At 41.4% G+C, this 16,204-nt stretch overlaps 1 protein-coding gene across 1 annotated transcript in view; it reads left to right on the top strand.

Annotated features, from left to right (window-relative positions):
• LOC148540775 (flavin-containing monooxygenase 3-like) overlaps nucleotides 1-16,204 on the top strand; it is a 133,323-nt gene that overhangs the window by 111,896 nt on the left and 5,223 nt on the right. Inside the window, exons 5-8 of the mRNA XM_088482011.1 lie at nucleotides 5,319-5,461; nucleotides 8,746-8,945; nucleotides 9,205-9,560; nucleotides 11,822-11,894. Of these exons, the coding sequence (XP_088338137.1) occupies nucleotides 5,319-5,461; nucleotides 8,746-8,945; nucleotides 9,205-9,560; nucleotides 11,822-11,894 (772 nt within the window). The remainder of the gene's footprint in view (nucleotides 1-5,318; nucleotides 5,462-8,745; nucleotides 8,946-9,204; nucleotides 9,561-11,821; nucleotides 11,895-16,204) is intronic.

Below are 16,204 nucleotides of genomic sequence, written 5' to 3'. Positions count from 1 at the left end.
GCTCCAGCAGTCTTTCAAGACTTTATCAATGATGTACTCCAGGAGTTTCTTGGCATTTTTGTGGTTGTTTATCTCGATGACATCCTCATTTACTCTCACTCCATGCACCAGTATGTCCAGCATGTCAGTCAGGTCCTATCTAAATTGAGAGAGAATTTGTTTTTTGCCAAGTTGGAGAAGTGTGAGTTTCATGTGGAGCAAGTATCTTTTCTTGGATATATTATTTCTCCTCATGGCTTCTCCATGGATCCTGGAAAGGTTAAAGCAGTATTGGACTCGGTTCAGCCTACTACATTGAAAGGCATTCAACGTTTCCTTGGTTTTTCAAATTACTATCGGAGATTTATTGGCTCGTTTTCCTCCATTGTTGCCCCCATAGTAGAGTTAACCAAGAAAGGTGCGGATGCTTCTAACTGGCCTAGTCAGGCAGTTCGGGCCTTTGAACATCTCAAACTTGCTTTCACCAGCGCCCCTGTTCTCAAAATCCGGATCCAGATCTGCCTTTTGTGGTTGAGGTGGATGCCTCTGAGATTGGGGCAGGAGCTATTCTCTCTCAGAATAATCCGTTGGATGGCAAACTCCATCCATGTGCATTTTTTTCACGTAAATTTTCTTCAGCCGAGTGTAATTATGACGTTGGGAACAGGGAGCTGCTTGCCATTAAGTTAGCTTTTGAGGATTGGAGAAATTGGCTTGAAGGAGCCAAACACTGGTTCTCTGTACTCACCGACCACAAAAATTTGGCATACATTGAATCGGCCAAGAGGCTTAACTCCAGGCAAGCACGATGGGCACTATTTTTTACCAGATTTAATTTTCTCATTTCTTTTCGACCTGGATCTACTAACATCAAGGCTGATGCATTGTCCAGGAGTTTCACTCCCGTCCAACAGGATACTGTGATCAAAGAATCCATCATTCCCATATCTTGTATCCAGGTGGCTTTATCTCGAAATTTGGCTGAGGATCTGTCTGTGTTTCAAGAGGATTCGCCTCCTGGTAGACCATCCAATCGCCTGTTTGTTCCTGTAAATTTGAGAAAAGCTGTCCTACAGGACTTCCATGTGAGACGGGCTTTCGGACATCCAGGCATCAATAAGACCATTGAATTAATGTCTCGTGCGGTTTGTTGGCAATCTTTGGCTTTGGACTTCGGGAGTTTGTTTTGGCATGTGAGGTTTGTGCTCGTAACAGGACTCCTTGTACCCCACCATCAGGATTACTGCTTCCGCTTTCCACACCAAAAAGACCCTGGACACACATTGTGATGGACTTCATTGTGGACCTTCCTCACTCCTCTGGCTGTTCAGTTATTTGGACTATCGTGGACCACTTTAGCAAAATGACGCACTTTATTCCTCTGCCCAAATTGCCATCTGCCAAAGAACTTTCTGTCCTCTTCTTGGAACACATTTTTCATTTGCATGGTCTTCCCTGTGACATTGTTTCCGACCATGGGACACAATTTGTTGCATGGTTTTTGAGATGTTTTTGCACTGCACTGGGTATCAGTCTCAGCTTGTCTTCAGGATATAACCCACAGTCTAATGGGCAGACAGAACGTGCTAATCAAACCCTGGAGCAATATTTACGGTGTTACGTCTCAAAATTCCAGAATGATTGGGTGTCTCATCTTCCCTTGGCTGAATTTGCTTTTAACAATTCCTGTCACTATGCATCTTCAGTTTCACCCTTCTATTGTGTGACGGGCCAACATCCTCGGGCCAATTCATTTGATTGATCATTCTCCAGATCCTCTGATGCAGGGACTGTTTCCAGACTCCGTGGTATTTGGGCCAAGGTGCATCATAATCTCCTCAAGGCATCTCTCCATTCTAAGAAACTGGCAGATAGACATCGGAGGCCTTGCATGTTCAAAAGGGGGGACTTAGTGTGGCTGTCCACTAGAAATATCAAACTCCGGCAACCCTCTCACAAATTGGGTCCTCGGTTTATTTGTCCTTTCCGGATCATTTCTCAAGTTAACCCAGTTGCTTTCAAACTCCAACTACCAAATTCATTAAAGATTAACAACACTTTTCATGCCTCTTTATTTTAAACCAGTCCATAAGTCAGATAGATTTGGGAACTGGAGTTCTTTCAGGCCTGCTCCAGTGGTGGTCCATGGTCAATAGGAGTTTGTGGTTGAGAAAGTGCTGGATTCTAGAGTATCTAGAGGTCGGTTGCAGTTTCTGGTCCATTGGAAGGGCTATGGTCCGGAAGAACGTTCCTGGATTCCAGAAGATGCCTTATATGCTCCCAGCTTGAAGAGGATGTTTTTTCAGGAATTTCCCTTTAAACCAGGCTCTGGGGGTTCTTCAACCCCGCGTCAAGGGGGGGTACTGTCACAAGCCATGGCAGCGGTTTGTTTCCCACCGGCTCGGGACCTACACTGACTCAGAATCCAGTTCCGCTGATTACCAAGCACCGGGGATGCTGCAGAGAGTGACTCATACTCCATATGCTGCTGATTGGCTGCTCCTCCTATTTGTAGCTTCCAGATTCATTCCCCCTCACTGGTTATAGAGTTTCCTCCTACAGCTTGGTCTGGTTGTTCCAGCTATCCTAAATGATTGTCTAGACTTCAGTCGCTGCTTCTATTTACCACTCTCCATCTCCATCCACGCTGCCTTCCAGGCATCAGCAGGTAGCTCAATTATTCAAGACTGTTGTTCCACTCTGATCTGAATGCTGTTAGCTTGCTGTCTGTTTTCACCATCCACATGCTGTGCTCAGTGTATGCAGGCCCAAGCCTTTGGGTCCGTGCTTCCTCTGTATAATCAGCAGCTACAGTTTTCTCAGCCCTACTGTGTGTAATCAAACTGTACATTTACACCTAAACTATTCACCATCCACATGCTGTGCTCAGTGTATGCAGGCCCAAGCCTTTGGGTCCGTGCTTCCTCTGTATAATCAGCAGCTGCAGTTTTCTCAGCCCTACTGTGTGTAATCAAACTGTACATTTACACCTGAACTATTTTCAGCCTGTGTTATCCTGCCCTCCTGGCAGGCAACTCATCTAGCCAAGAAATCCTGCCCTCCTGGCAGGCAACTCATCTAGCCAAGTTATCCTGCCCTCCTGGCAACTCATCTAGAAAAGAAATCCTGCCTTCCCGGCAGGCAACTCATCTAGCCAAGAAATCCTGCCCTCCTGGCAGGCAACTCATCTAACCAAGTTATCCTGCCCTCCTCGCAGGCTACTCTACAAACCAAGTTTTCCTGCCTTATCTGGTGAGACACTTTTCCATAACACATATACATTAAGCATCATTTCAATATATCCATGCCACAACTTTATTTTATACATTTATTGCATTCTACACCAAATTCATCTAAAATAATACACATAGTTATACCTTGCTTCCTATCTTTTCTCAGTGTTATTCTTTCCAGAGGTATGACTGGCAACAAGAGATTGGCTGCAAACCCATGGTTGAAGGGAGATATGGATCCCTGGAATATTAATAGCTAGGCCTTGAAAAAGATTTTCACTTTTGATGAACTTTCTCACCCTTTCTGCACATTAATGAACTTTCTTTGCATATTTGAACTTTATTATAATTTTTGCAGTTGCATTGGAGAATTTTTTGACTGATAATGGTGTCTTCACCTTAATAACATCCTCCGGGATTAATCTGAAATGAGGGGTGCACATTCCTCCAGTCCTACTGCAAAAATGTAAATATTTAATAGGTGTGCGGAGGAACAGGAAAACTGTCAAGATCTAATGCCAAAGTGAACTTTTTGAATACATTTTTGTTTATTTCAGCATGGTTGGATCATAAAATTCTTTTTGGTTTTCAAAATTTTCAGTTGCATTTCACTAATTCTGACAAAGACCTTTGTGAAACAGTGTTCTTTTTTATAGGAACTCTTGTCTTGATTATCACAAAACCTAACATTACAGTGTATTCTGCTCAATTTACCATTTAGATGAATAAAACATTTTTTATATACTGCAAGTGCAAATACATTGGGAGTTATTTCCTAACACATTTTTAATACATTTTTTAAATTAATTTATTACGTTATTTATAAACGGTAGTGCCGGCATACTGCGCAGCACTTTACAGAAAATTATTGCTTAATAGTCCCTGCCCCAGTGGAGGCTACAATCTCTATTTCCCACCATATTGACACTCATCTGCTCAAGTAAATTTCACCAGAAGCCAATTAAACTATGAGTATGTATTTAGAGTGTTGAAGGAAATTGGACACCCAGAGGAAACCAATGCAATCACAAGGATAACATAAAACTCTATGCAGTGGCATCGCTATGGGGTGCAAGCCACATTGGGTGTCACCCTCAGAGGGGGTTAGACCAAAATGCCAGCTCATCCTCCAGTGTGACATTCTCCTGCAGCACTCGGCTCCTGTCACAGAGGAGGAGCCGACAGTGCAGAGACTAACCTCCAGGGGAAACACACCATCACTGGGGATGCTTGGCATGTCCCTGGAGGGATTTCCTATGAGGCCATGCCCCTTTGTGTGAGGCCACATCCCCTTTTCGGGCGCATGTGGATCTGCCACGCGAGGGGAATATGTAGTGCGTGCTGGGTGTCACCAGACCCGGTGACACCTCTGACTGGGTGGGATCAATGCTAACCACTGTGCAATGGTGCTGATACTTAGTGTAAGAACATTTCTGGTTTCCTCTTAAAGGCTTGCAGACAGTACATTTTGGATTCTGTATAGTATACAGTGCAGAGTTGCCTACCTTTTCAGATCTCTTCCCGGGAGAAGCCCAGGTAAGAGAAGCAGGAGGGGGCTGATGGGGCGGGGCCTGACAATTTGCGTCATTAAGCCCCGCCCTCTCGCGGTAAAATTGCCGCGATAGGCTAGAATTTGCATAGGGGGCGGGGTCAAATGACATGATTCATGTAGAATCATGTTTTAAGCCCCGCCCCTACATGGAGACCTCGATTGCCGCGGGTATTCTCCTCATTCTGCCCACTTCACTAGGAAGTGGGCAGAATGCGGGAGAAATGCCTACCCTTCCGGGGGTGTGGGGGGTTATCCAAAAAATCGGGAGCCTCCCGCGAAAACCGGGAGGGTAGGCATGTATGATACAGTGTTGCAGACTCTATTAAGTCTTGTCAAAGAAAAAACAATTAGTGGTGGGTCTCAGAGGTTTTGGCCACCTTCCAAATAGAAGGACTGTTGCTGCTTTGAAATTGTATACTGGAAAGGAGGATGGCTACTACTGTATCTTATTTAAAACTATATGTACAAAATATATTGCAAGCGGATAGCAAATTTTGTTCATATGATTTTAGATTAAAACATCAGCAAAATTATATATTTTTTTTATTTTCCAGGTATTGAGAAATTCAAAGGCCAGTACATGCACAATAGAGATTACAAGAATCCTGCAGACTTTGCAGGGAAACGGGTGCTTATAGTTGGTTTGGGTAATTCGGGAGCTGATATTGCCGTAGAGCTAGGACGCACTGCTGAAAAGGTACACGATTTACACAGTACTCTTTGTAAATAAATGCTTCCAAAAAAATTGGCACTTAAGGTGCACAGTCATGACATATACTAAATGGAAGTTCTGTACAGAGCGGCATTGCAATGTTCATTGAGTTTTTAGTTTGTTTGTTTGTTTGTTTGTTTGTTTGTTTGTTGCTTATTTTAAAATGTACACACCATAGGCAATGGACTGAGGTTCCTAAAATGTGTACGTAGAGTACAGCATTTCCCATGGGCACAATTAGTGCAATGCAGTAATAGGTGGAGCCCCTTGCACCACAGCCCAGAACATAAACTAATCACGGAACATTATTGATGTGCGGGTCTGGTTTCTTAGAGAACCAATAACAGCGTTCCAGTCCGGGTTTGATTCTACAGTCAGTTCGGAACTCGGATTTAAAAACCGAACTTGGGTTTTGGATTGCATGTATTGTAACAGGTCCAAATTACATGATTTTAGCTGTTTTTGTTTAAAAATATTGATCCAAAACCAAAGCCAAAACACAAAGATGAATCCGGATCCAAAATTAAAACCAAAACAGGAGGGTCGGCGCACATCTCTACTAAACATAATTATTAACATAAGTATGAAACACAGTCAAATTTGCCTTAAGAGGGTGAATAATATCCTGCCTTAAATACTGGCATCAATACAATTCCCTAGAATAACATATTATATTATGCTTAGGCATTTGCTGTGATTGGACTTCTGCCTAAGTAAGCCAAATCTAATAAAAAGAGCTCTGTAGATTCTGTTTTTTTTAAGGCAAATACACATTCCTTTGCTAGTTCTGCTAGTAGTTATTTATACATAGTGATTATATCCCCTTAATTTTTTTGTATAAATCTAACTCAGACAGACTTTGCTCATGACTGGAATCTACTATACCCCTTTATTTTACTGTTATGTTTCTTAGTGACTCTCCAAAACATTCTATATCTATTGTACAGAATTAGAACATACAGTATATTGTAGAATACTCTAGATCCACTACCCATTACACAGGTGGTACTGAGCAGTTAATCAGTAATTGTTTATTTCCTTTTTTTTTTAAACAAAGTCTTTGTCAGGGGACAACTGATGACATTTTTATACTATCTAAAAACTGAGAACAGTTGGCAGCATATTTTTTTTTATAAATCAGAATACTATTTACTAGAGATGTGAGGTTCGGTTCTCCAGAAATCTGAATCCACCCGAATTTCGTGAATCTGGGTAAATCCGAGTCGCGGTTCTAATCTCCTGAGGAGATCCGGGTAAATCCAGGTCGCGGTTCTGATCTTTCTGCGGTTCGGAATTCAGATTTTAAGGGGCATATGTATCAAAGCTTGATGTGAGATAAAATTGTGAAATATATATCACCAACCAATCAGCTCCAAACTATCATTTCCTAAACACAGCCTGCAAAATGTAAGTTAGAAGCCGATTGGTTGGTGATATACTGTATATTTCACAATTTTATCTCACATCAAGCTTTGATACATATGCCCCTAAATCCGAATTTCTGGTTTTGGCTTGCATAAATTACATGATATTAGCTGTTTTTAAAACTTTTTATCTCTTTTTTATTTAAAAAAATCCAGAACCAAAACCCAAACCAAAACACTAGGGGTGGTGTGCAAATACCAAATCCAGGTCCAAAATCTTAAAGGTGATACAGATCCAAAACCAAAACCAAAACACTGGGGTCGGCGCACATCCCTACTATTTACAGTGTTAAGGCAACATTAACAGTATGCATCACAATGCCATTGTAATTAAAGTCCATGTCCTCTCTAAAATATGTATCACTATCTTCCAAAAAATATGTTTTGGCCTAAACATATTTACAGTATTTGCTAATAGAATATCTTACCTATGAGCTTTAGTTTGGAAGATGCAACACTCCCTGGTTACCTGTGGATTATGGAGCCTATTTATGAAGACGTCTGCAAAAATAACGTTTTTGGGTATTGCTCAGCTACCCGTTGATACTGCCCGGCAGCAGTAAAAGTAGTATTACCTCTTGCCAGGCCAGTTACAGATTCCATGAGATTAAAAATAAAGTTTGGTAGAAAAAAAAAGTGATCTCTTAAAAATATATAGATGCAGTGGTTGGGAAAATAAAAGCTTTACTACAGAAACTAATGAAAGAGTTGTTGTTTTCCTTATTTATTTGAACTTAATTAAACATTTTAAATCAAGTTTTCCTATGTGGTCCTGGAGATTCTGTAGATCCAAAAGGCCAGTTCATATAAGAATAGGAAGAATGAAGGACAGTTCTTATGCATTTTGTCTTGCTTGTAGACTTCATAAGTTCAATGATCTTAAATAAGTATAAGCTCTTAGATGCCAAGTGCTCCTTGTTCATTCATTTGTAAGTAAATTTGTTCAAGAGACCATTAGGCATGAACATCAATGATAAAGAATACATATGTATCCATGAGTTGAATATATCGTATACAGTACTGAATAATAACAAATGAAAAAGGAGCTTTATTTATAAAATATAGAGAGAAACACCTATGTCTATGTAGACATTAATACACATTATTCAGTTGCTTAAAAAGCATGTATGAAACATACAGAGATCATCTTTAAAAAGATAATCAATTCTCCATCAATCACAATTAAATAGGAATATTATTATTATTATTATTATTATTATTATTATTATTATTATTATTATTATTATTATTATTATTATTATTATTTTATTTATATGGTGCCACAAGTGTTCTGCAGCTCCTTACAAAGTACATAAACAAATAAGTTGACCAGTGACTTACAGTACAATACAATACAATAAAGGACAAGGAACATGGATAATATACATTGATACATTAGCGACCATAAAACCCAGATAAGCAACAGAGCAAAGCAGCCAAGTGTTAGGTGCCCTAGTGGGGAGTAAGAAGTAGATGAAAGTAGAGAAGGAGAAGCACAAGAGGGTAGAGAGCCCTGCTCATAAGAGCTTACATTCTAAAGGGGAGGGGCAGACAAATATTTGTGACACAGATGGGGAGGCAGGGAGGAAGGAGTTTGTAGCAGCAAGTTAAGATGGGAGCTGGAAGGCTTTGATGAAGTAGTGGGTCTTGAGAACCTGTTTGAAGGGTTGTAGAGAGGTGGAGAGTCTGATGGGAAGCATTGTGCATGCATTGTATATGCATACAATGTATTTATACAGTATAGAGAGAGAGTCTGACCCCAAGCTGAATTTAATACAGATATTTCCTATGAGTAATTTGAGCCTACTGGATACTAATATCATAACTATTGTTATTTGTCTTTAGGTCATGCTCAGCACTAGGAGCGGGTCCTGGATAATGAGTCGTGTATGGGATAATGGATATCCTTGGGACATGGTCTATTTAACCCGTTATCAGTCCTTCCTTAACAACATTTTACCAAGAGCTGTTTCTGACTGGCTGTATGAAAGAATGATGGAAAAAAGATTTAACCATAGTCACTATGGTTTGGTACCTATGAACAAGTATGTTAATGGGGTGAATTAGATTACCTTGGATTTCCAAATGTAATGTTACATACACTGTACACATAGTTGCTAAATGCTACTAATTTCTAGGAACAGTCCCAGGTTTTAAGATGTGTCCCTGGAAATCTTTGATATTCAGTTCCACAGCAAAGTGTCCTTTCAAATTATTTAAAAATGTTGGGAACAATGCAGCATTATGTTGTTTATCAAAAATAATATGGTTCAATCATTTGAGGACCTTCTCTTCTTTTTCCAGGAGCCTGAGGAAAGAGCCTGTTTTCAATGATGACCTGGCGGCCTCCATTACCTGTGGCACTGTAGTAGTGAGGCCCAACATCAAACAATTTACTGAAACCTCTGCGGTTTTTGAAGATGGTTCAATGATGGAGAATGTGGATGTTGTCATATTTGCCACTGGTTACAGCTATGCCTACCCATTTATGGATGATTCCATTGTCAAAAACAGTAAAAACAAAGTTTCTCTCTACAAAGGAGTCTTCCCTCCAACACTGGAAAAGCCAACATTGGCAGTTATTGGATTAGTTCAGTCCTTAGGTGGGATCCCACCAACTTCTGATGTCCAGGCTCGTTGGGCTGTGAGAGTTATCAAGGGTATGTGGATAGAAACTATGTAGTGTTGTACATTTTATTGTATCACAAAGAGAAAAAAGGAATTTTCTACACTGCTTTTCTATAACATGTTCATGGTCATGTGTATAGATATGTGCATGCCAATAATCCTGTAGCTGCTTGCTCTACTTCTGGTTTCAATAAATAAATGTTAATATGCGGTTTATATCTTCTACATTTCATTATCAATTGGTGCTGCTCCAAGATGCTTTGTTCCTGTCCATGATCGCAAAACCTTAACAGATTTTTAGTTTATTAACATATCTGCAATTGACAAGTACTTCAATAATTTCCTCCAGTGATATAAAATTCCACATTTAAAACATTTTTAAAAAATAAATATAAAATTCAAGGACATTTAGAAACATTCTCCAAAGCTACCAGATGGTGCAACTATGAATATGAGTAAGTTTACATACTGTAGGTTCCATGAATAAAGGTAAAAGACCTGTCCAGTTCTTCCTGACTGATGGTGTAATCATTGATCTTTTTCTTATGTTGGAAACCATTTTTTCTTTTTTTGGGAACCCTAACACTTCCTAAATCAAACCTCCCAGCTTGAAGTAATTTTGAATTAGGATACTGCACACACAAGAAGATGGCTACTTCTGAAGTGATAATCTTCACCCAGCTATCACTCCACTCCCCCAATAATATGCCATCAATGCTGAATACCCCCGCCACTGGCCACATGATGTTGATGTGGTCCACACATCAACTGTCCTGAACCTAGGAAAGATGGGAAATATGGTAAATTGATTAACTTTCTGCTGCATTAATTAAAAACAAAATCTTCTGGCCAGATGATGGGGGGGGGGGATTTATTAAATCTTGGAGAAAGATATAGTAGATAAGTTGCTCATAGCAACCAATCAGCTTCTCTAGCTGGCCACACACATGGCGATCTGCACACAATCAGCCGATGTGTACGATTTGTGTATGATTTCCCTTGAAACTCTCCCCAGCAGCTCTGCACACGATCTCCACATGATCTGCACTCGATTTGGTAAACAATCTTCAAACGATCTCTCCTGCAGTCAGACTTTCACAGTGCATCGCCTCCTAGATTGTCAGATCTGCCTTACTGCATGGCAGATCTGACGATGTGATGTGCGACCAGCAAAGACGCGCATCGCATCATGATCGTGAGTGGGGACTCACGATTTACTCAGGATTTGGCCATATTTTACACTATCTGTTGTTCCAATGTGTCGGAATCGGCCAGATCGGGTAAAATATCGCTATGTGTGTGGCCAGCATAACTAATATTTGTAGCACAGCTTATAAATTTTATATGAAAGCTGACTGGTTAGTACTTTCTCTCTCCACTTTATCTCTCTGCAAGATTTAATAAATCTCCCCTGATGTGATTTGACATTTGTCCTCAAAAATAACATACGTTTGATTGTGATGCATTAGTTCAGTATACTCACTCAAGTTTGAGTGCAATGCAACTAAAGCTAGATGGAAAGGTTCTTGTGTCTTGCCAAAAGTGTCCAACTGCATCATCTGGAGAGAATAATATTGCTCCATCTATATATGGATTTGCTGATTTTTTTTACTACAATTCAAAATCTTGTTATACTTCATATACAGTACAGTACAATGATCATGCAGTTTACAACTATTTTTTTCACCTAATTTGTTACGTTCTGTAAAATATTTTATTGATATAAATTACAAAATCATCCAAACTGATGTCTTTATTTAGCACATTATTCTAATCCAGGGCCGTAACTAGGGGTGTATGACCAGTCCCTCCGGACAGAGCACAGGGCTCTGTGGGCGGCACCATTGCTGCCTCATGGCACTTGCTACTGGCTAGCAGGGTGCCTGGAACGGCATCCTGCAACCAGAATCGCTGCTGCACCACTGCGTCCTTTACACATTCCAGACAGACACCCTGCAGCCTGTACAGTCGATTGGCATGCGCTGCACTTTTTGATCCTGCCGTACCCGCACCCTATGCACAATGTAATGACATCATGTGTGCAACTTCATGATGTTGGGCGCCCAGAGGGCAGGGCAGCAAAGGTCACATTTCCTGTTTCAAACCATTAATTTTACTAAATGATAGGGAACGCTTGTGTCATAAATGTTTGTCCTCTAAATTAAATGACTGTTTTTCTTCAGTGGCACACTGGAGACTTTTGCACACAACATACATAAAGGTGTTTCAGTGAACCACTTCCATAATTAGATTAAATGCTTAGCTCTTGATTTTTCTTTTTCTTTTCTTCCAGGACTGCGTAAACTGCCCCCGAAAGAGACGATGATAAATGAATTAAATGAAGAGGAAGGAGAGAAAAGGAGCTGGTAGGATTCATATTAATCTACACTAATATTTATTTAAAATATAACATTATGTGTTTGTGGCAATGAAGGCTAAGTAGCTCTCTCAAGTGAAGTAAATGTGAAACGGGGGATCGCTGTACTCAGGTACACATATTATGGTAGGAGAGAGTGAGCAGTCTGATCATGGTGGTGGTTACTTCTCACTAGAGATGAGAGGTTCGGATCTCAGTGATCCGAATCTACCCAAATTTCGGGGATCCGGGGTTATCCGAGCGCATCTCTTAAAACTTGTGTATAGATGTTCAAGTGTCAATTCACCCACTTATGCCAGTGTTCATAAACTATACAGTATTTCAAGAGACTTTTGCCAATATTGTTAAGACAATACAAGTAGAGTGGAGATAAGACCCCTATTACAGCTTTGTGAGATCTTTACCTTTAGCAAGCTGCATCTCCCTTAAAGGTAGATGTAATTACTGGTACTCGGATGCCCCAGGTCTTCCCCTCCTGGTAATAGAGGCTTATCACCACAAGACATAGGTGGAACTAGACATTTGGCCATGGGTGGAATCAGTTCCAGTCCCTTAGATCGCCAATATATATCTTGCGAATCCAGTTACTATAGAGGTAGCTTGACCAAGCACAGTGATGTGGCCATTCCCATTGAAAAAAGATGCACTAAAAAGATTTGGTGCGCCATCGCAATACAGCGGCACAGTGGAGAGTGTTCATCTGCTTCCATGGCTGGCCTCAGCGGCATATCCATAATGGGTGCAGGGTGTGCAGTGCACACGGGTCCCTGGGTCCAGGGGGCCCACCCTGCATACCCTGCACCCATAGATTTGAAAACTTACCACTCTGAAGCACGATGCACAAAATGCCAGGAAAATGACACACAGACCCCCTCCTCTTAATATGCCCCTGGCTGGCCTGGGTGCACTAAAAACAGTTATCCCCCACACTTCACATTATGCCAAATAGTAGTGCCCATAGTTCATATTATGCCTAAGAGCACTTCCCTTTACATATTGTACCAGGCAGTAGTGCCTACATTACATATTATGTAAATAGTAAAACATACTCAAATAGTAAAACATACTGTATACTCAAAAAGCAAGAACTGCTTGGTACACAGACCAGGGCAACATACATGTTTTCCCTATCAAACCCTTTAGCTATAGCATTTACATGTTCCAATATTATACTATGCACAGCAAATGGCATAGCCAGCCGGCCATGATGATCTATCCTGTATCATTCCTTTTATGTACACAGTTATACTGTATAAATTACAGATGTTTTGATCTGTTCATTGTAAGTACTTCTACATGCTAATATAATTATATGTATAAGTAATTAACGGCCTATACAGCCTTACTGAGATGCTGGAATATTGCATGCAGCCATAAAAACACAAATTTATTATGATTAAGTTGATATAAAGTAGAGATGAGCGGGTCCGGTCCTCTGAGAACCAGATCCACCTGAAGATAAGGGATCCACCTGTAGATACCAACCTGGTGGGCTTGGTTTTCCTTGATCATAACAGCCATGTTTGGTCAGATGCAACTCAAACACCAAAATGGAAAGGCTATTTTGTGATGGTATCTGGAGATGTTCTCTCTCCCCCCTTCCAGCCTTCCCATCCATAATCCCAGAATCACAATGATAAGAGATGTTTAGTACCAAACTTTAAAAATCCCCCTGCCCCTTCCTGTTCAGAGCTTGTTTTCTGTGCCACAGACAGCATCTCCTGCATGTCCCTTTCATTTTTTAAATGAAATGCTATACCACCACAAGAGCTCAACTGGGGCAAGGACTTATGTGAATGAGTCATATATTCTTTGAAAATTACTCCCCACCTCCCTCCCTCATAAATTTGCTTTGGAATCCAAAACTTAATTTAAATTTACTATGAATCAAACTCTCATTTCCCTGCTTTCAACTAGATACATACTCCATCTCCCTCAGGCCTCTTTATTAATGAAAACATGTTTCCTTATGTGCCATGTTGAAAGTTGAGCTGTCATGTGTTTGTGCCGCCCACTGCTGCCACTTAGCTTAGTCAGCCAGCTAGCTTGGTGCAAATTATGGGCCTAAACTGGATGAAAACAAAATTGTGAGCTGTGAGGTGGTCAAATTTGACTGGAAAAGAGTGTAAATTAATGTTATTGAAGTTAACAATACTGTAGAAACAAAAACAGGCCAAATTTAGTGATTTTAGCTAATTTTATTATTTTTTAGAAAAAATACAGGTCCAAAACCAAAACACGCAAGGAGGGCAGTTTTGCCAAAATCAAATCCAGATCCAAAATAAGAAGGTGATACAGATCCAAAACCAAAACACGGGGGTCGGCACACATCCCTACTATAGACATATCTTTTGGTCAAAGTAGAATCTGACACATAGGCGTGAGCACAGGGTGTACAGTCTGTGTGCCTGAACACTCCTTAGGCAGCCCAAATACCTACCTAAAACATCTTCACCATGCATCTCAGCCATTCCCAAGCAAAGAGGTATCCTCATTTAAGTCCAAGATGGATATTTGGACACAGCAGTTTCACATTGGCCATCTTAAAAACAGAAAGACTGCCAGTGACCGCTGCCAAGGTGAGTGGTATATGATATGGGGGATTGAGTAGAGTGAGTGTCTATGTCCTGGGGGTGGGTAGGCAGGGTAGTCTATCTGCCGGGGAAGAAGGTGGTTAGGCGAGCAGCCCATAACCTAGGGGGGTGGAGTTGTCGCACACTGCTTGCCCCAAGCCAATGATTCACATAACCTACTTCATGCTCTTTCCTCCCTATCTTCCCCTTCTGTGTCACGCCTGTCTGTCTGCTCCTCCCCTTCTGAATGTAAGCTCTCTCGAGTAAGAACCTCTTCCCTCATGTGCTTCTCTTTACATTTTCTTCTACTCCTTACTCCCCATAAGGGCACCTAATACTTGACTGCCAACTCCCAGCTGCTTATTGTGAGTGCTTTAATCACTATTGCAGCAATGTATATAAGTCGTGTCCTAGTCCTGCACTGTAATGTACTGTAAGTTACTTGTTTCCTGTTCACTTACTAGTTTTATGTACTATGTAAGGCACTGCGGAACACTTGCGGCACCATATAAATAAAGGATAATAATGATAAGTATATGCAGCCATGGCCAAATGTTTTGAGAATGACAAAAGTATTAGTTTTCACGAAGTCTGCTGCTTAAGTTTTTATGATGGCAATTTGCATAAACTCCAGAATGTCATGAAGGTGATCAGATGAATTGCAATTAATTGGAAAGTCCTTCTTTGCAATGACAATGAACTTAGGGTCTCATTCAGACCCACTCGCGAGCGCAGGACGCTCGCAAGCGGGTCGATGGTACCCAAATGCGCATGCGCACGTTGGAGGGAGCTGCGTCGTGTGCATGCGTGAGACCCGGATAGCGACAGCCATCTGCTGTCGATGGTGAGTGACAGCACACCCCCTTTGGTGGGCGTGCCGGGGGCGTGGCTGCCAGATGGAGGCGTTCCCATGGGAACGCCTAACGTCTGGGGCCGGCCCCACTGACATCACTAGTGATGTCAGTGGGAGTGATTTTGGCTCTGATAGAGCTTAAATCACTCCAGGGCTTGCGGCAGCGAGCACCTACCGCAGGGTCTCGTCGCAAGCCCGATGGTCGCAATGGTCTTGACCATCGCGACCATCATCATGGACGCTCGCATAAGCTGTGGGTGGTAACCCACAGCTATGCAAGCATCCAAATTTAACTAGGACAGCCCTGATTCAGAGCGAGCGCTCTGGTCAGAGCATCCGGCTCTGAATCAGGGCCTTAATCCCAAAAACAACATTTCCACTGCATTTTAGCCCTGCCACAAAAGGACCAGCTGACATCATGTCAGTGATTCTCTCGTTAACACAGGTGAGAGTGTTGATGAGGATAAGACTGGAGATCACTCTGTCATGCTGATTGAGTTAAAATAACAGAAGCTTTGAAAGGAGGGTGGTGCTTGAAATCATTGTTCTTCCTCTGTCAACCATGGTTACCTGCAAGGAAACACGTGCAGTCATCATTGCTTTGCACAAAATGGGCTTCACAGGCAAGGATATTGCTGATAGTAAGATTGCACCTAAATCAACCATTTATCGGATCATTAAGAACTTCAAGGAGAGAGGTTCAATAGTTGTGAAGAAGGCTTCAGGGCACCCAAGAACATCCAGCAAGCACCAGGACCATCTCCTAAAATTGATTCAGCTGCAGGATTGGGGCAAAACCAGTGCAGAGCTTGCTCAGAAGATGGCAGCAGGCAGGTGGGAGTGCATATTCACGCACAATGAGGCGAAGACTTT

This window comes from Taudactylus pleione, unplaced genomic scaffold, assembly GCF_031769625.1.
Source record: "Taudactylus pleione unplaced genomic scaffold, aTauple2 ptg000017l, whole genome shotgun sequence".
In the NCBI taxonomy this organism is placed as follows: domain Eukaryota; kingdom Metazoa; phylum Chordata; class Amphibia; order Anura; family Myobatrachidae; genus Taudactylus; species Taudactylus pleione.
The sequence above is the reverse complement of the archived record's forward strand: the minus strand, read 5'-3'. Positions and strand labels throughout refer to the sequence as shown.